This window comes from Anser anser (assembly GCF_964211835.1).
Source record: "Anser anser genome assembly, chromosome: 3".
Taxonomy (NCBI): Eukaryota; Metazoa; Chordata; class Aves; order Anseriformes; family Anatidae; genus Anser; species Anser anser.
In genome coordinates this window covers 114761955-114780470 of record NC_139722.1, presented here as the reverse complement: position 1 = coordinate 114780470, position 18516 = coordinate 114761955, and the positions used below count along the sequence as shown (strand labels likewise).

Here is an 18516-nt window from a genome sequence, read left to right as displayed (position 1 = left end):
ACTGTTAGTATTGCATCCTTCAGCATGATGCAGTAGCAAATAGTCCTTTTATATGGTTGATTGTTTTTATTTTTTTCCTTTTTCTCTGTGCTTACCCTGTTGCTTGCCTTTTAGGCATTTTTCTTGCACAACAGACACTTTCATTAGGCTGTGTTTAAAAGCCCTTTTTCCCTGTCATCTTCAAATTTCACACTTTCACAGCTCCCGTGTCTTTGGTTTTTAGTGGGTACTTGTTACCACAGTATTTCTGCTGGACTCCATGGAGTTTCTGCTTCTTCTGTCTTAATACAAAGAAAGTCTTTTGAAGGGATTTTTATTTGTTCAGGCAGGAGAGAGGAGAAAGATTAGAAATTCAATGTTGAGAATGTGCTGGTCTTGTTCTTGTGATAGTACTCTTCTATACAAAATATATCATATATTTAAAGCAAAATCAGCCTCCCCACAACCTTTTAAACATGGGGATGTTTGTATGTTCAGTCCCCTTCTCCTGAAGGGAGAAACTCAAGTATGTCTGCTGTCATACTGTTCTTTCCACTTGTATAGGCACCTGGTTAAAAGGCTACAGTGGAGCAGAGAATATGCACGTCTTCCACATGAACCAGTAGAAATTGCACACAAAAGTGAACACAGTGCCAGGCTGTATTTACTTTCCTCCCAGGAATCACCAGGTAACACTGCAATTACAGGAACCTGCAATAACATTATTCCTTAGAGCTCTTTTCCTGGGAATTTGCACCCCTCTCTGCTTTCAGACATCTCCTTCGCGTTCTGCCGTTTTGGAGAGGCATGCTGCCCTAATGCAGCCATTAGTAGTCACGTCATCTGGGAATTACCAGAAGACTTAGTAGTTAGTTCTGAAGGGAGGGTACCATGAGAGTGAAAATGCAGCTAAAAATGTAGACAATCAAGTACATTTTCTGTAGTGCAACTAAGTTACTTTTTTCTAGATTAAAAATAAGGAAAAAAAAAGGTAACATACTAGGGGACAAATGGATATAGTTTAAAAAAAAAAAAAGACACTTCTGTCCTAGGTGCTGACAAATAGTTTAGACCTGTTAACTCATTATTTCTTAATTTAGATCTTCAAGTCCAGTACCACACACAAAAAGTTCCAGTTCATCCATTTTATTAATAAACACTAAAACATATAATGCCATTTCTACTTGTTGTTTACTTACAGGTATATCGCAAACATCTTTTCTTTGTAAGAATATTCTGTTAAAACTTTTAACAGCTGAAATACAGTATTTTTTCCTCATCAGATTATACAACATAAGAAGGAAGATGCTTATTTTTTCGAAGTGTATTTGTAATAAAAATTTCACCAGTTTTGCTCTATAAAATCTTTGCCGAGTAATAAAAATGTCAACTTCTTCTATTTAATGTCCTTATCAAAATGTATGATTATTGGATCGTGGCCTGTCGATTTCACAAACTTCATGAAGTCTTCAGGGCTTAGGCCCATGGTTGCAGAGTTTGTCATGGGATGGAAATACACCTTCTCGTGGCCCCCCTCCAGAAAGCCGGCATCCAGCACGAACTTCACGTCTCCTTGGTCGCAGAAGAGGGCCAGAGGTGTCGCACAGCCTTGGCCTACTTTTAATTTTTCCAGCATGGCGTTCTCATCAGCAAACCTTAGGTTTCCGCTTCCAACACCCAGTTTTTTGGCAAGCTCGTTCAAGTTGATCTGCCTGTCGTGCAGGACGGTCACCAGCCAGAAGCCTTTCTTCTTTTTGTCTCTAAGGAAAAGGTTTTTGCTGTGCCCTCCTTTCAGGTGTTGGACGTGGGACATCATTTCCTCAACCGTGAACACCTGCAGAGTACAACAAGCATAGCGTGAGGCTGTACCCGTCAGCCTTACCGGCAGCTTTTGTTAAAAATTTAGGAAACGCTGAATGTCATGCTCAGCCTAAAAACTGTACCCTTCTATGAAGAAATTTAAAAGAACCCGAATAAAACGCGACACGCTGGTCCCGCACCCTTTCTCGTTCGTTTCTCACACGCATCCGCGCTCGATCGAAAACGCAAGAAAAAAACCGTGGGGTCCGAGTCCCGCACCTGGGGGTGTTCGGCGGTGAGCGCGGCGATGCCCAGCTCCCGCAGCCGCTGCTCCAGCGCCTCCCGCAGCCCCGCCGCCGCCATGGCCGCCACGGGGCCGCCCCGCTCCGGCAGCGGCACCGCGCAGGCGCCGGGCCCCCACACGTCGCGCCTGCGCACGGCGGCGAGGACTGCTGGGGCGGTTGGGTGCCGTTGGGGGTCCCCGGAGCGGGCCCGGCCGTGAGGGTGAGGGGCCCCGGGGCCGCCGCGGGGCGTGAGGGGAGCCCAGCGCCCTCCGGGCCGCGGGGGGGAGGTTCCCGAAATTACCGCCAGGGCGTTTGTCCTCTGTGAGCGTGTCCGGCATTGCCTCGGACGGTTCCTAGCTGCTCCTCGGGTCTGCTGTTTCTGCCCTTTAAAGTTCTCTTTAAGGGGGAAAAAATGAGCTGTTGGTTGGTTACTTTGTCCTCTGCTCGTTCCCTGTAGGTACTTTGGTACAGGAGAGGTTTTACAACGACCGTGGGCGTGCTGAGAGGGATTGAGGATAGCGCCTTGCTCTCAGAGCTTCTTGGAAGATGGTACAGCACTGCCTGTGAGAGCAAACAAGGTGTTGAGAATGGGCCGGGGAACGCAGATAGGAGCTACGAAATAGCGAACTGAACAAGAAGAGTAGCTTGAATAGGAGACTGTTTTACAGGGTAGGTAGCAAAATGACTCAAAACACAGTTAACATGGTTAAAAGAAGATGCGGGAGGAACTGACGGAGGTATCTTGAAAAGCTTAATTGCTAAGCCAAGCCTTAGCCTAGAAAGATGTCTCCATGCATGCAATAACACTATTATCATAGAATCATATCGTTATAACAGTATCATTAGAATGCTGCAGTCTTTTAGTGGAGTTACATGCTCGTGTAAGTGTCATTTTGCAAATTTGTTTTACTGGCGGGAGAGGGAGGTTGCACTGGGTATCTGGCAGTATGGTACAAATGTCACTTTTTTGAGTTAATATCAGAGAACCTCGAGTTAGGATTTTAGTAATTTACGTTAAAGGTCAGCGAAGACAGATGAAGGACTTGTAAGTTATGGTAACATTAGTAGATCTGTGTGTCTGAACTGGAATAGTGACAGTGGCAGAAGGTGAAGTGCATCAGGAAAATGAAAAATGAGCAGATCTACTAAGTAGTTCAACATCTTCAGTATCAAAAAGCCTGCTTTGAAGCATTGTAGCATTTATGCCTTGTTTTCCTGTGCATATTGTCATAGCAAAGAACAACTTCCAGCCTTGAGACTGATTTCAATGTGTCCTTTGTATTTTCAGTGAAGAAATGAATCGAGGGTTGATAGTGAAATTTGAAAATCTGGTCCAGTTACGTGGTGCTTGCCGACAGCTGCGTACTGTTTCCTACAGGAAAGTCAACAGAGCACAATGGAAGCCTGTGCAGTCATCTGCGTATCCTGTACAGTCCGTTCATCTGTATCCACAGTTCTGGCAAAAAGACAAATCAATCAGTGTCGCCTTATCTCAATACAGACATCTAGCTACAACGGAGGTAATTAACAAAATCCAGTCATCTCTGATTCCGTGTGAAATTTCAAAGTACAAAAAGTCAATTTGAGCACTTTATGACAAAAAAGGAGAACTTCACAGAAGCTATTCTAAGCTTATGAGCCAAAATGTACTTGTTTAAGACTACATTGTTACTCCTCTCAAATATTGACTTGAAGTACTTACACCAGGAGCATCATGAATCTTGAAGAGGCAGGATAACATTTTTTTCCCTTGTTTTGAACAATTGAATATGGAAAAAAAATTAAGGGCAGAATGCTATACATTTTAAATATTCAGTGTGATGTTTTAAGTCACTAATTTATTGTAATACATTCATATTATAGACAAAAAGATGTGGCTTGAGACCATTGTCTCTTTAATATTGTTTTTATTATTTCTTAGTTTATACCAGCTATATGTTCCTATATACATGTCTAATTCCATATAGGAAAAGAAAAAGAGCAAAAAGAAATTGCCGCTGACCAAAGGTGAAGTGGAGATAAGGCAGCAGATGACTGTTGAGGAACTTGCACAAGCAATGGGCAAAGACGTAGGTGAGAGCCTGCTTTGTTACTCAAGATGTATTTTAACTGTTGTGTTTTAGTCAGTTGCGACACACACTCCGTGTGTGGTCAAGGCAAAGATGTTCTGAGATGGTACTAGCTGTTCCTAATCCTTCCCTTGGCAAGGTAGATTGTACGCATTACCAAAGTAACTCCTTTCATCAAAGACATTTAACCAGAGAAAAAGAACATATGGGTAGGCAAGATGCCAGTCTAAGGAGAAAAAATGTTAGGCCGTCCAAATTATTGGGCAGGACACTATGACTGCTCGCAAAATGCTAAATTATATTGCGGAAGGAGAAACATTGCACCGTGGTTTGTTGAAGCTGGGTGAGAGCTGCTACGTAAAGAATTTGGGGCTAAAGAAAAGGCACAAAAGAGCTTCGGCCTGAGATATTTGTCTGAGAGCAGGATGTTGGGTTTGGGAGCAATTTGCGTTCCATTAAAACAGTCTTATTGCTAATTTCTTCTTCTCAACTATGTACTTTTTCTGGCAAACTTCTTTCTCAGTAGCAAGGAGAGAAACAAGAGTCTGTCACGTCTCTGTATGTTTCAGAGGGAGATTGGTAATGGTGCTGAGGTCGGTGTGGAACAATCTTTGACTATTGCAGTATATCCTGTATTTCTTCTGCCAGAGAAAGTCACAAATGAACAGATTTATCACGTTTTCTTCCTCCTTGAATCACTTCTTAGCTATTTAGTTTAGATGAGTTTCAAGTAGGAAAGTAAGCTGTGAAAATTTGAGTGAAAAATAAGATTGTAGCAACTTCTAGATAAATCTACCTAAAGCAAAAATGCTTTGTGAATGAAACTTACCATTACAATATAAACTACTAACCCAAAATCTTAAATTGTATTTAACAATTAACAAACAATGTGTTTCTGTCCCTTGTTTGTTATTATTTTTTTTTTTGGTGAGTTGTTAAATAGCTTTCTCTCTTCCTTAGATCATGTTTATGAAGCCCTGCTGTACACAGATATTGATCTTGGTTCCATAGAAGCAGATTCCATTTTAAATGAGGACTATATCAAGCTAATTGTTAAAAAATCAGGAATGAAGTATAAGTCAGCAAAACTGAAAGAAGAGAAAGAAAGAGAAAATACAGATGCTGTAAAACGGTAAATTGTGAACTATTCGTTTTTGCTGTTTTTTATCCTATTTGCTTCTGCAAGAGTTATTGATATACTGTTTTCTTTCTTCTAATGGTGTGTTGATGATACCTGATAAGGTCATAAATTGTAATATTTAAAAGGAGTTTACAGTTTTGATTTCTTTGTGCATTAAACTGATGTTCAGGTGTGATTTGTTTTAGGTGAGTTTTTTCTATGTGTTTTTCTGAAGGAAAGCCAACTTTGTTTTTTGATGCAGCAGGAAGTTTGAATACTAAAAGGGCAAACTGTGATGTATCTAGGATTTGCAGTTACTGTGGGGAGAAGCTAGGCTTACCTCTTCATCACTGAGTTCTGGTAAATGGCTTTTCGTTAGCCATGCTGGGCATGATGGTGGCTTGGTAAACTTTTTTGGTACTTATGAAAGGTGTTATTGTTTTGATTGCAGACCCCCTGCAGACCCAGCATTATTAACCCCACGGCCCCCAGTTGTTACTATAATGGGCCATGTTGATCATGGGAAAACAACTTTACTTGACAGCCTACGAAAAACTCAAGTGGCATCAATGGAAGCAGGAGGCATTACACAACACATTGGTGCTTTCCTTGGTATGATCCAAGTGTACGCGCGTGTGTGTAAAGCAATTTTCTGTATCTTACATGGTGGGCTGACTTGCTGACAGTTTATTGGGGAAAATGTTGCAGCATACACAGTTTATATGTAAGCAGTGAAAAAGGAAAGCATAACTTGTGATAACTAGAATGGAATAGTTCACTTGGAAGGGACCTACCAAGATCATCATGTCCAACTGCCTGACTATTTCAGGGCTAACCAAAAAGTAGAGCATGTTATTAAGGAATATCAAGCACCTCACAAGGAAGGCTGTTGAGTGTTTGGACTGCTCTCCAGAATCTTTTCCTAATGTCCAGTCTGAACCTTCCCTAGTGCAGCTTTGCGCTGTTCCCATGTGTTCTGTTACAGGTTACCAGGGGGAGGAGACCAGTGCCTTCGCCTCCATTTCCCCTCCTCTGGAAGTTGTAGAGCAATGAGGTTCCCAATTAGCCTCCTTTTCTCCAAACTAGACGAACTTTTAAAACTGTGTGGATGGAACTTTTAAGCAGATAGTCTAAAATTATTTCAGTTGTACAATTTTGGATTATGAAAGATTCTAGTGTGCTTTTTTCTTCCCTGAGAAGAAGAAGTACCTTTAACCTCCATGCCAGTTATCTGTCTTCCTTAAAAAATCTGTGTTTTATATATAAAAAAATCATTAAATGACTGATTGCTCTATTTACAGTAAGTCAAATAAAGCTGTGTGAAATGTATTGTTCACAGTGCATCTGCCTTCTGGGGAAAAGATAACTTTTCTTGATACTCCTGGACATGCAGCTTTTTCAGCCATGCGAGCAAGAGGTACCTCTGTAACTGACATCGTCATACTGGTTGTAGCAGCAGAAGATGGAGTAATGCAACAAACTGTAGAATCCATTCAACATGCTAAAAATGCAGGAGGTACAGTGTTTGACTTCTTAACATCACATTTGGAAGAGAGTGGCAAGCCCAGTGCATAAAGTTAATCCATGAGATGTGTGTTACTGTGCAGCTCAGATACAGAGCACCTTGCAATTGTTTATCCGCCTCTCAAAGGAAACTCCTTGAATTAAAATCCATGGACTTTGTGAAGTTACTGTCCTATCCTGCCTCCTTCTCCCCTGGGAAGATGTCTGAAAATATATACCAAATATTATATTAGTACATAAAAATACTAAGAAATTTTTGCAGGATTTGTAGTTTTGCCAGAAAAGCATGAGTAGTGTGTAGGTACCTTTGTTTTACTTTTTTTCTTCTATATTAAAATAACTCCTCCAAGTCTCTACTTAAGGTTGCCCAGCAAATAGGTGCCAAGAGAGCTGATTTGTTCTAAGTGGTCATAAGCTGTTCTAACATCTTATTGCAGCTATGCTAGCAGCAGCAAGTTTTTGTTAGGTCAGTAATGTGTTTGTTCTCTTCTTTTAGTTCCTCTTATCCTTGCCATTAACAAATGTGACAAACCTGAAGCTGATCCTGAAAGAGTGAAGAAGGAATTGATGGGTCACGATGTGATCTGTGAAGAGTTTGGAGGGGATGTTCAAGCTGTAAATATTTCAGCACTCAAGGTAAAGTTTTGAAACAAATGATTGTGCTCGTGGATGTCTAAGATGTGCATACACCCACATTTTTGTTTGGTGGTTGGAATATGAATGCTTATCTTTCTGGTATTTGACACCTTACCATGAGCTACGTGCTGCTGCCTCTCACCAGCATCATTTGAAACATAATCCTGTCATATTTTGAGACTCAGCCCTTCAGTGAGCACTAAAAACTATTTTTCTTCTTTGGGAAATCTAGTGGATGGTTTTCAGGTTAATCCTAGTTTTTGTTTCCTCATATATTCCCTGATTGTTTATTTGTGCAAAATCAAGGTCAGTGATAGTGGCATGTATGAAGAGAGAAATTCAAACAAAGGGAAATAAATATTTTTATAACGCATGCCTTATCACAGGAATGTAGTTTTGTAGTGAACTTGCAAGGATAAGATGGTAAATCATGTGAACAACTGATAGCTTAAAAAATAAACTATGTTTGCTTATAGTTTTATGGTGGCCAAACTAATTTAGCAGTATCTTAGGCTTATTACTGTCCTTCTAAATGCATTCCAAGTCATCTTCTAAAATTTCAGCCAAGTTCAAGACCTTTTGAAGTTGTTCCCTTCCACTTTTTCAAAATAGTCATGCATAAAAATGGTTTCTCCATTCACCTCCGTAGCAGAATATTGCAATTTGCATCCTTAACTCTGATGTTGTGAAGAGGAAAGTAAGGAAACTATCCTTACTAGTATATCTTGTGTTCTGGACCACCAATCGTAGTATTTCATTACTTTAGTACCATCTTGCCTTAAAAGGTGAAGGAATCCATGGCATTGGATGGTATTGCATTGTTAGAAGTTCTGAATTAAATGGGAGACCTCGGTACTAAGATTTCAACTTCTGATCTTTTTTTAATTGGGCACTTCCTTTATTCTTTTTTTTGGTATGGTTTTATACAGGGTGAAAACCTGATGGTTTTGGCAGAAGCAACTGTTGCTTTAGCAGAGATGTTAGAACTGAAGGCAGACTACACAGGTCTGGTAGAGGGGACTGTAATTGAGTCTCGCAAAGACAAAGGGAAAGGGTAAGTTATATGTTGTCTTTACAACTTCAAGGAAGCAATTTGTAATAATGCAGCAATACTGTTCAGGTGGTTTGTACTTTAGTACTTAGGTTTAATATTGTACTTTTTTTCTGTGAAATTAGATAAAAACCAGCAGTTTCTTTGCAGCACTTGTAAATAAAGCGTTAAAACATCATTTTACAGCATGATGTACAGAAAGAGGTTATAAACTGATACAACATAAGTTACCATATCACTGAAATGAAATCCTGTAAGCTCAGGAAATACTCTAAAATGTTAGAACAGGTGTATTTTTTTTAAACGTCATTTAAAAGTAAAAATGATGAAGTTCATAGTCATAATATAATAAATAGATACATCACAATTTGTCAAAAACTGTATGACATTTTACACTTCAAAGTATTTTAGCCCTTTTGCATGTCCTCTGTGAAGAAAGTATGTTCTGTCCTCTTTAAAAATGAACTGAAGGCTGGAAATTTTGGGGGGAGGATGGAATGGGGGTTCACTTAACATGTGAAATCAGTCTATTGCTGAGAGATTCAAGATGCCAAATTTTGTATTAATCTGCAGAAACGAAGAGTACGGTACAGGCTTGGGGCTTTTTGCACTTTAAAATTTTCTTTGCATGCTGATAAGAATGAGTCACAGGAGTATTGTGCCTGAGATTGATTGCAAGTACATTATGTTTCGTGTTTCCTTACTTACGCTAAGCCTGAAAATGGTCACTTTAATTTTGTAATTTTCCTCTCTGCTCTTTGCTAGTCCAGTTACCACAGCCATTGTCCAAAGAGGAACCCTGAGGAAAGGCTGTGTTCTGGTTGCAGGGAAGACCTGGGCAAAAGTGCGTTTCATGTTTGATGAGAATGGAAAAGCTGTAGATGCAGCCTCTCCCGGCATCCCTGTGGAAATCATGGGCTGGAAGGAAGTCCCTTCAGCGGGAGATGAAATCCTTGAAGTAGAATCTGAGGTACAGAAAGAACTGTTTAATGGAAAATTCATACTGCAGTAAGATAGGAAGGAAGGAGCTAAGTTTAAAAATAATAAGTAAATCAATAAAATAAAATTGCATTTCATTCTAAGTAACCAGGGTAAACTGGTGAAAGATGAAGGCTGAGCATGGGTATTAAGATGTCTGAGCTAGGTGTTCTGTAAGAGGAATGAGAATTTGCATATTGCCTCTTTCTTTCTCTTCCACTGCCCCCACTTCTCTCCTGCTGGACTGTTACATCCTCTCCTCTCCTTTCCAGGCATCCAAATTAATCTTACTTTACAATCACATGAAGAAAGCAGGCTGCCGCGGGAGATAAAGAGTCACCATTGGTTCATGCCTTTTACTTCTCGTGGTCATCATGCCTTCCTCTATGCTATGTTTGCAATGAACGTAGTCTGAAATGGCTGCTTCAGGGATAACCTGGGATACATTCTAATGTATTTCCTTTCTAAAGGCACAGAAAGCTGTTTTCACTTTCATATAACCACACTGTTACCCTACCTGGAGAACAATCCAGTACTTAATAGTATCAGTATTGTAATTTTATGAGAGAATTAGTTGCTGACAGAAGATTGTGCTTAAGATTTAGCTTGAAATAGGTGTTGTGGGGGCTGGAGAAATACCACATGAAAAAAAAATATTATTTTCTCTGATGCAGAGATGCCTTGAGTTGTGCTGTTGTAGCATGGGGAGGAAGCCATTGTGCTGATTCTTTGTCATCATAGCAGCAAAATCTATTGATAAACGCTAAAGAAAATGAGTAGGACGGTAGAGAAGAAACAAAAGGATAAAAGAGAGTTAATGTGGACTTTTCCATTGCAGTGCTTTGAAAGATCGTTTCTTTTTTTCCTGACCAGCAAAGGGCACATGAAGTTGTGGCTTGGAGAACCTATGTTGAACAGCAAGAGAAGATGAGAAGAGATGGGGAAGTTATTGAAGCAAAGCAAAAGGAACACAGGGTGGAATATGAGAAGAAGCAACAGAAGCTAGCCCATCTGACCTGGAGACAGAGAAAGGCGTTGCTCTACAAGACCAACAAGCATCTAATGTTCTCAAAGCCTAAAGAGAGAACAGAAGTGGACAAAAACGTGCTGTCAGTAATTGTTAAAGGTATTGTTCTGTTCTGTTTACTGCTGCAATGTTTCCATGTTTCTCAAATGCTCAGTCTGCAACGTAGTTCTAAATAATTAACAAAAATTTTGTTAGCAGAAGTTTGATCAATTTAAAACTGAACAAGTTATTGAATGCCTCTCAGGAAGGGGAGGGTCATCAGAGATCATCCCATGGTCAGAAGAATGTGCTTCCAGAAGGGTCAGAGCAAGATGAAATCTTAGGGGCCCAAACCCTTACCCAGGAACTCCTGAATAAAAGCCATACAAGTGCATGTGTGTAAGTTATATGAGCAGCAGTACTGCATTAGCAGAATGGAGGAAAAGAACAACTGTGTATTACTTAAAGTGGGGCAGGAGGAACTCGGTTTGACCTTACGTTCAGTGGTATGTGTGTAGTGGAAGTAGTAAGTGAAAAACTATGTAGACTTGACCTAGAAATGGCAGCAGATGTGGAGCTTCTGGTCCTGTTGTCTTTATTCACTTCACTTTTGTAATAGGAAGACTTTTCAGGTGTGTTCTAATATACTGCTGGAAATACAAAAAGAATGCTAAATATCCAACGCTTTTGATTATATTGCATAATGTGGAATTTTCATTCCCCTAATTCTTCTTCTTCGGTATCACTTTGATTCACACAAAGTCAACAGCACTACCATTTATATACCCAGGTGATGTGGATGGATCTGTCGAAGCTATTCTGAACATTCTAGACAGCTATGATGCTGATCATGAATGTAGATTGGATATCATCCATTTTGGAATGGGAGATATCAGCGAAACTGACATAAGTCTTGCTGAAGCATTTAATGGTGAGTGTATGTTTAAAAATTAATTTACAGTTAGTAGAAACTTCTCTCCATTGAAATTAGTAGATCTCATACTGTTATTTTTTTTGTAATAATAGCATCAATAATGTAAACTTATATGTATATTAATAATATCAAGTAACACCTTTAACATCAAATACTAATGCAGGTAGGGAAGGCTAGAAATCTCACAAAAATAGGACTGTGACAGGCCATTGCCAGTAACTGAATTATTAATGGCAGATAATGGTTAGATCTCAACTTCTCACGTAAGTTGCTTTATGATGTTGAGCAGGGCAATGCCAGAAAAGTAGCGCACAACAGAATTTCCTTTTGCTCGGGGAGGTCACTGAACAGAAAGACCTCTATCAATAGTTGTTCCCCTTTTTGCTCCATGATTCTCACCTGCTCTAGAGTGTGTGTGGGGGGGGGTCACTGGACCTAACACACTCCATGGGTGGATGAGAATGTAGAAAGTTCATTTCCAGCTTATACTGGGCAACCAAATTGTTTTCCCAGCCCAAAAATGGGGGAATCTTTTTGGTGTGTGTGTGTGTGTGTGTGTGATGCCATCTGCTCTGGTGGGCTCTGTGTATGCAGTAATTTCTGCTTTGATAACTTCATCTCTGTCATGAGGGAACTTTCTGTGAGGAGTGTTTTGAGCCCATTTGTTTTGATACGAGGCTAGTAGTAGCGTGTGTGCTGACTGCAGTGATAGTGGGGGAGGTAAATGGTCCCCCATTAAAAGGGAAGTAGTGAAATGGTGTTTCTTGTATTGCTGACTGCTAATGCTAATTTTAACCTCTGCTGCAAGTTCAACATTTCAGAAGAGATGGCAAATGCTTTCACTTATTAAGAATTTCTCTTGTTATCAGTTGCTGATTATTATATTTGCCAGGTGTTGTTTATGGATTCAGCGTGAAAGCCAATGAAACTATTAAAAAGCTGGCTGCTAAAAAGGGAATAAAAATTAAACTTCACAACGTCATCTACAAACTTATTGAAGACTTGCAAGATGAGCTAAATAGCAGACTGCCTCCATCTGTGGTGGAAAATACAATAGGTGACTTTTCAGGGAGTATTAAATTACATTTTTGCTGTGCTGCATGGCTTTAACTTCGCGCTCCAATGATGCGTTCTTGCTGTATCAAGTAATTAATGCTCCTCTGTAGCTGCCTTTCTATTTTGTTATAAAGCTTAGTAAGTGGAAGAGCGTGGCTTGGTTTTTCTTATTATGTGTTTATTATTCTCCTGTACTTCTTAAAACTGTACTACTTTTTTTTTTTCTTTTAGGGACAGCTTCTGTTCTTGACGTCTTCTCTGTAACAGTAGGAAAAAACAAAATTCCAGTAGCTGGGTGCAGAGTACAGAAGGGGCAATTAGACAAAAAGATGAAATTTAAGTTAATCCGTAAAGGGGATGTTATTTGGCAAGGTAAGTAACTGGCTACAAAACTAGTGTTTGTACTCAGTGTTATGACATGACTAGTTAGTTCCATGTGAAATTAATGCAAAAGGTGTGCATCTAATCATAAGGCAATTACGTGTGCTGTTTAGGATAGAATTGTTCAAAGCAGAGAAAGCTGTAAAATGTCACCATACTCTTTATCCAGACCTCTAACCACCACTTTTCTGATAGAAAAGTAGTATCACAGGCTTTGCCTATGGAAAAGGACTGATGCCTGACTTTCATCAGCTGCAAGCGCTTGCAACCCCCAGCTTGTCTTGCTTTTGTTTTGTAGCTGTGTGGTGAAACCTGAATTGTGTGAGAAGGGGAAACCAAACCACATCTGTACTCTGATGTCAGGGGGCTTTCTTTCTTTTTCCTCTCTGTAGGATCTTTATCATCACTGAAGCATCATAAAGATGATGTCCAAGTAATAAAGACAGGTATGGATTGTGGATTAAGTTTAGACAAGCATATAGAATTCAATATTGGAGATGAAATTATCTGTTATGAAGAAAAAGAAGTTCAACAGACAACGTCGTGGGACCCAGGGTTTTAAAATACATCTGAATCCCCAGCAAGGACATGCACTATTCCTGGCCTTGAACTCTTAACATTAAATGAACTTATGAAGAAACTTACGTGCATCTCTCTATCTGATGCTTCTGTATTCTATGTTTAAACCTCATCAAGCAACCAGCATACCTCATTGGAGCACCAGATGTATGACCCTAACTGCAAGCACTTTGTGTGTGTAAAGCCATCAAGGTGTAAATACTTCTGACTTTATTGATTTCGAAATAGCTGAGCCCTCTTTTTCTTCCCTCACAAGGGTGCTGGTACCATTTTTTCAGTATACGATCTTCATGGTGAGGACCCCCCTTTGCTCTAGTACTGATTTTGCATATGATTTCAGACTTTGTGGTCTCCCAGGTTTCCTGATAAGAACTGCAGTGCTATCTACTCATGTTTAAATAGACCACTTACAGTTAAGAGTTAGCTATGGCAGAACAAAAAGAGAATACAAATACACCCTGCTTCCTTCAAATACATTTCTAGGAATATTTGTTCATGACTGGCTAATGCTGTGAAAAACAGGTCAAAAGCAGTTTCATGCCTGACCATAACTGGGGGAACGGAATATTTTTGAAAAAAAACTTAGGAAGGGTGCTTGCACGGTGTGTATTTGAAGTACTAAATCACTAAATATTTATGTTAGATGAGCCTCAGAACTAAGAGATCTGGAAAAGATTCTCCTGCGGTCTTTGCATAGCTGTTTTTTCCCTTCTTCTTGGTAAAAGAACCTCATCTCCCAAAAACAGGCACAGAACAAGACTTTACAAAACTTCGTCTTACCAGTGAAGAGGAAATACAGTGCAGAAATAAATCTCTAAACAGTACAGAACTTCAGATTTTTATTGTCTAATACATTTACTTGTCCTCTGGTTTATTGAAGCAGTATGTCAGACAGCACTTGCCACAATAGTGTCTGTCAAAGTGGCTAGCCATGAAGACTCCTGCTCCACACTCCTCAGAGGGGCACTCTCGGCGCAGACGACTGATCTTGCCGTTCTCATCCACCTGTCAAGGGCAAGAGGCAACATCTCATACATACTCACCACCTTTTAGCACAAATTATTTTCAAGTACTTTTCTTTGACAAAGCAGCTTTTGGGATTGCTTTCAGGAATCTGACACAGAAAGTTCTGAAGTGCCTGACTGCAACAAACTTCTGTTTTATTTAAGAGATGGGGTATTTGCAAACAGAAGGACTTTAAATACACTGGGTGACACACAGACTAGTTACAGGCTTTGTATGCTGTAACTAGTCCCTTCCTGGTGAGAGCAAAGCATTCATCGAGCTTCATCTAGTTAGTTTTACATACCTTGTAGTACTTAAGCACTGCAAGTTTAACCTTCTTTCTCTTATGCTTGTTCTTCTTGGGAGTAGTGTAAGACTTCTTCTTCCTTTTCTTAGCACCACCACGAAGTCTCAACACAAGGTGAAGGGTTGATTCCTATTTGTAAAATAAGAAAATTTGATACCATTTGAAAGAGTCAAAATGCTTTCACAAGCCAAGAGTAGTATTTAAGCAGGCCTTTTCTTTTATCTACAGCTAATACTTAAATAGCAGAATTTCAACCTCCAGCCAACTAGGAAAACTCTTAAAGGATTTTTCACTCGTTAGTATGCAAATGAGCAGGCACCAGAGAACTGTGTGCTGTCACATCCCAAAGCCTTAAAGGTTCAAATACTATTAAAAGTATTGTGATTGTATTCCTCAGTTTTAACTAAAATTGCAGAATACAGTTTCATGATGTGACTAAGCCAATCTATCACCAATTTGTTACTGTAAAAATAATCTGGTCTTCCATTTTCTAGTTGCATTGCTGCTCATCTGACAGAGGTCAGCAGCAGTTTCCACATTAGCCCCCTAAAATCACTCACCAGAAAGTGCCAACTTACAGAGCTGACAAAAGAGAAGCAATGAAGTAGCTCTCAGAAATGTTTCCTTCTGACCTGAAGATACGACCTCCACTGCAGCAACTGCCAGATCTAGTCTTAGCATCAGTACTTCCCAAGCTAGAGTGCCACCTCCCCTCATCAATTTGTTTCAATCTATTTGAAGCACTTTTTAGGCTCACAACCTACAGCCAGTCTGCTCCTACAGCACCAGGTGGTACCGCGCTCCTCTCAGCATTTCCTACTCACTTTTTGAATGTTGTAGTCAGACAGCGTGCGTCCATCCTCTAACTGCTTACCAGCAAAAATCAGTCGCTGCTGATCAGGAGGAATCCCTGATAGGGGCAGAAAGGAGGAACACGTGAGGAATACAAACCGTGACCCACCCTAACTGAGGAGAAAGCAAAACGTGCATCTCGACCTTACCTTCCTTATCCTGGATCTTGGCTTTTACATTTTCTATGGTATCGGAAGGCTCAACCTGTTACGAAACAAGGCAGCGGGGATGTAAGACACGTTTATATTCACGCTTTGCCATGTAATTAGCGCGGGGCTGCAGGGGAAGCAGCAGCCATTTCGGGCACGCCGCCGGCCCTGCCGCGGCCATTTAGCCCTCCGCAGCTCCAGCGCGGCCTCTGCCGTGCAGCCGCGCCTTTCGTTCCGCCCCTTCCGTGTCCAGCGCCGGGCTCCGCCGGGCACCGGCTCCCGAGGCACGGCCCGGCCCGGCCCGGCCCGGCGGCGAGCGGCAGCGCGGAGGCCTGGACGCGGCGAGCCACGGTCGACCCGGTGCCGGGGCGGGGCGGGGCGGTGGGCGCAGCCTCACCTCGAGGGTGATGGTTTTCCCCGTGAGGGTCTTCACGAAGATCTGCATGGCGAGCCCGGCCGCGCCGCGCGGCTCCCCGACCTGCTCCCGGAATGGCGGCGCCCCGAAAGAGCGCCGCGCCGCACCGCACGGGGTTTCCACCCCCGCCGCAGGAAGGGCGGGCAGTGCGGCGGGACTACGGCTCCCGGCGTGCCTCACCGCAGCCAGCCGCGCTGCGGCCTGCTGGGAGCTGTAGTCTCACCCCCACAGCCGAAGTGCGCCATGGGAGTCGTAGGCGGAAGGCGGGACCGCGAGGGAAGGGGAACTGCAGCCCCCATGATGCATCGCGGCTCCTCTCGCGCTGTGGGCGCCAGGCGGTGGAAGTCCGGAGTTCTCTGCACGGAGGGGCCGTGCACATGCAGACTGCCGGCGCATTAGGGACCGCCTTTTTTTTGTTTTGTTTTGTTTTGTTTTTCCTTTCCCCCCCCCGGTAGCCGTGTAGCTGTGTTTCCACAAGTCGGCGCTGCAGCGCGAAGTCCCAGAAATCTGGTCCCTCATCTCCTTCTAGTTCCGTGAAGGCAATTTAAACGCCTACAAATCCTGCCTGCATTTGTTGGGCAAATATCCTTAGAATTTTCTAGAAAAGTCTTAGGTAAGTTAGGTACGGAACAGTACTGAGAGTCACATTAATTTGGAAACCCCTGGTGCACTTTTAACAATTTCAACTTTTCTTCCAGGTTTTGATCTGAAGCACGCGTTAAATAAAGCAGGAGGGAGGTTTAGATTCTCTGTCAGAAAGGTGCCAGGTTGCTATGCTAAGCCATGGAGGGGGAGCAGAGAAACCCTCCCTTCCTTTTGGAGAAGGACAGGAGGTTTCTGGAGAGCATACGAGGAAACATACTGACAGAAACTGAAAAACTGGGCTGTGCTGAGCAAGGGCCCTCTGAGGAGTGCTACATTATATACAGTAATGTATTTGACAAGGTAATATATTTCTCAGGTAAATGAGCAAGACCAATATAGCTCGCACTGACAGTGGTTTGCAGCTTTGTTTTCTGAGGAAGAATACACAAACAGACCAATGGTGAAGTGTAGGTATTTTTACACGGATCAAAGGTTGGTGCATTTTTATCCATTTCTTTTATGCCCACTATGTACGCTACAGTCAAATAGAAGCCATTATGATGAATTCATAGTACCAGAAGTTATATTACAGTAGTGTTCATGCTTGATAACCCCTTTTCTTAACTTTTTTTTTTTTTTTTTCAAATTTGAAATGGTAAAACATAAAGCTGCCTGGAAACAGGAGAAAAACCGCATAACTACAAAGACTCATGACATTTACCCCATATGCCCTGTGTGAGCATCAACTGCTCTTCAGTTAGGCTGAAAAGTTGTTTCTGAAGCTTCTGAAGGACTCCTGCCTGCCTGATTCCATCTGCCTTTTTCAGATTCTGACTGAAATGGAAGATGCTGTGAATAAATAAATAAGACACTCTTGCACACCTAGCTTTCTGGATAAGTAGGAATGAAGGTTACTCTGTCTACTTTTACATCTTCACTTATTTTAACATACTAACGTGTGGCCCCTGTACCTTTGGTTTTCCAAGCCTGTTTTTGAAGCTCTTTTTTATTATGTTAGAGTGGTGGTGTAGAGCTTGATCTAAGAAGTATTGTTTTGTCTAGCCATTTTCTTTTAAAGCTATCATGTATTAGAAAGTTCCAGAAAGATTTTTGTTGTTGATTCTCTTCCCACAAATACTGCATCCAAAAATACATTCACAGATAATAGAGTATGTTAGTGCGTACAAGAACATCCTGACTTCAATCAAACAGGAATATAAGGCATTTATTACCAGAATTAAGAATGGCCAAAGGAATGCGTTTTTTCTTTGTGGGAGATTAAAAGCTCTGGAATCTGAGTGCACAGCTCTGTTATACTATAGGAAAAGAGCAATGGAGCTTGAAGACAAGTAAGCTCTCTCTCATGATGCTTAGAACAAAATATGTTGTTTTAATTAGGATGTAAATAATTTAAGTGTAGTTGACTTCTGACACTTTTTTATGTTTTAATTGTTGGTTGTTTTGTTTGTTTTGTATGGAAGTTCCCAGTGATTGTATAAAACCTTGCTAAAAGTTGCCGTTAAGATTTCCGTTCTTCAGATCCTGGTGCTGATTCTTGCGCAGTTAAAGCTGAGGTGAAATCAGCAAAGGCTTTGCTTGCACGGTAATATAGGATCAGGCTTGGGAGTTACACATCTGTCTCACAATTTATAAGAATGATATAACCTAACAGTGAACAGTCATTGCTAAAATGCATTGTCTGATGCTGAGAAATACAGAAAAGAAAGTGAATTGCTAACTTTTCCCCAGTTTAGTCTTATATTAAGAAGGTACTATATAGCTGCATTTATCTAGTAGAATTCTGCA

At 41.2% G+C, this 18516-nt stretch overlaps 4 protein-coding genes across 8 annotated transcripts in view; 2 read left to right on the top strand and 2 right to left on the bottom strand.

Annotated features, from left to right (window-relative positions):
- Positions 1-1111: 1111 nt before the first annotated feature.
- On the bottom strand, positions 1112-2214 carry LOC310898028 (prolyl-tRNA synthetase associated domain-containing protein 1-like). 2 transcript variants are annotated; one of them, XM_083832404.1, is made up of 2 exons: positions 2059-2214; positions 1112-1813 (listed from the first exon to the last, which is right to left on the bottom strand). In XM_083832404.1, exons 1-2 carry the CDS (start codon positions 2140-2142, stop codon positions 1376-1378), a joined length of 522 nt encoding a protein of 173 aa, XP_083688530.1. In that variant the 5' UTR covers positions 2143-2214; the 3' UTR covers positions 1112-1375. The 2 variants fall into 2 exon arrangements, with proteins under 2 accessions (XP_083688530.1, XP_083688531.1); XM_083832405.1 differs by having other exon boundaries at positions 1980-2155.
- Positions 2146-14233, top strand: MTIF2 (mitochondrial translational initiation factor 2). Of its 4 annotated transcripts, none has more exons than XM_083832366.1 (15): positions 2146-2283; positions 2521-2732; positions 3442-3583; positions 4031-4136; positions 5093-5264; positions 5704-5864; positions 6592-6768; positions 7273-7412; positions 8342-8466; positions 9229-9433; positions 10315-10567; positions 11238-11378; positions 12274-12438; positions 12669-12809; positions 13211-14233. In XM_083832366.1, the coding sequence occupies exons 4-15, from the start codon at positions 4094-4096 to the stop codon at positions 13378-13380; spliced, it is 1893 nt and encodes a 630-aa protein (XP_083688492.1). In that variant the 5' UTR covers positions 2146-2283; positions 2521-2732; positions 3442-3583; positions 4031-4093; the 3' UTR covers positions 13381-14233. The 4 variants fall into 4 exon arrangements, with proteins under 4 accessions (XP_083688492.1, XP_083688489.1, XP_083688491.1 ...); XM_083832363.1 differs by having other exon boundaries at positions 3352-3583; XM_083832365.1 differs by lacking the exon at positions 12274-12438 and having other exon boundaries at positions 3352-3583; positions 13211-13471.
- On the bottom strand, positions 14220-16266 carry RPS27A (ribosomal protein S27a). The gene is made up of 5 exons (XM_083832406.1): positions 16108-16266; positions 15711-15765; positions 15534-15619; positions 14707-14838; positions 14220-14402 (listed from the first exon to the last, which is right to left on the bottom strand). The coding sequence occupies exons 1-5, from the start codon at positions 16153-16155 to the stop codon at positions 14253-14255; spliced, it is 471 nt and encodes a 156-aa protein (XP_083688532.1). The 5' UTR covers positions 16156-16266; the 3' UTR covers positions 14220-14252.
- A 145-nt stretch (positions 16267-16411) lies between these two features.
- The window catches only part of CLHC1 (clathrin heavy chain linker domain containing 1), a 56050-nt gene continuing 53945 nt past the window's right edge, over positions 16412-18516 (top strand). Inside the window, exons 1-3 of the mRNA XM_083827644.1 lie at positions 16412-16738; positions 16824-17070; positions 17872-18059. Of these exons, the coding sequence (XP_083683770.1) occupies positions 16909-17070; positions 17872-18059 (350 nt within the window). The 5' untranslated portion in view covers positions 16412-16738; positions 16824-16908. The remainder of the gene's footprint in view (positions 16739-16823; positions 17071-17871; positions 18060-18516) is intronic.

What these genes read in the sequence shown, in the direction of transcription:
- RPS27A (XM_083832406.1), bottom strand. Translation starts at nt 16,155, where the DNA reads ATGCAGATCTTCGTGAAGACCCTCACGGGGAAAACCATCACCCTCGAG. An exon ending in CAAGATCCAGGATAAGGAAG is followed by an intron (nt 15,620 to 15,710) that starts GTAAGGTCGAGA and finishes TGCCCCTATCAG; the next exon opens with GGATTCCTCCTGATCAGCAG. An exon ending in CAGTGCTTAAGTACTACAAG is followed by an intron (nt 14,403 to 14,706) that starts GTATGTAAAACT and finishes TGCCCTTGACAG; the next exon opens with GTGGATGAGAACGGCAAGAT.
- LOC310898028 (XM_083832404.1), bottom strand. Translation starts at nt 2,142, where the DNA reads ATGGCGGCGGCGGGGCTGCGGGAGGCGCTGGAGCAGCGGCTGCGGGAG. An exon ending in TCACCGCCGAACACCCCCAG is followed by an intron (nt 1,814 to 2,058) that starts GTGCGGGACTCG and finishes TGTACTCTGCAG; the next exon opens with GTGTTCACGGTTGAGGAAAT.
- MTIF2 (XM_083832363.1), top strand. Translation starts at nt 3,359, where the DNA reads ATGAATCGAGGGTTGATAGTGAAATTTGAAAATCTGGTCCAGTTACGT. An exon ending in ACATGCTAAAAATGCAGGAG is followed by an intron (nt 6,769 to 7,272) that starts GTACAGTGTTTG and finishes CTCTTCTTTTAG; the next exon opens with TTCCTCTTATCCTTGCCATT. An exon ending in TCTTGCTGAAGCATTTAATG is followed by an intron (nt 11,379 to 12,273) that starts GTGAGTGTATGT and finishes TATATTTGCCAG; the next exon opens with GTGTTGTTTATGGATTCAGC.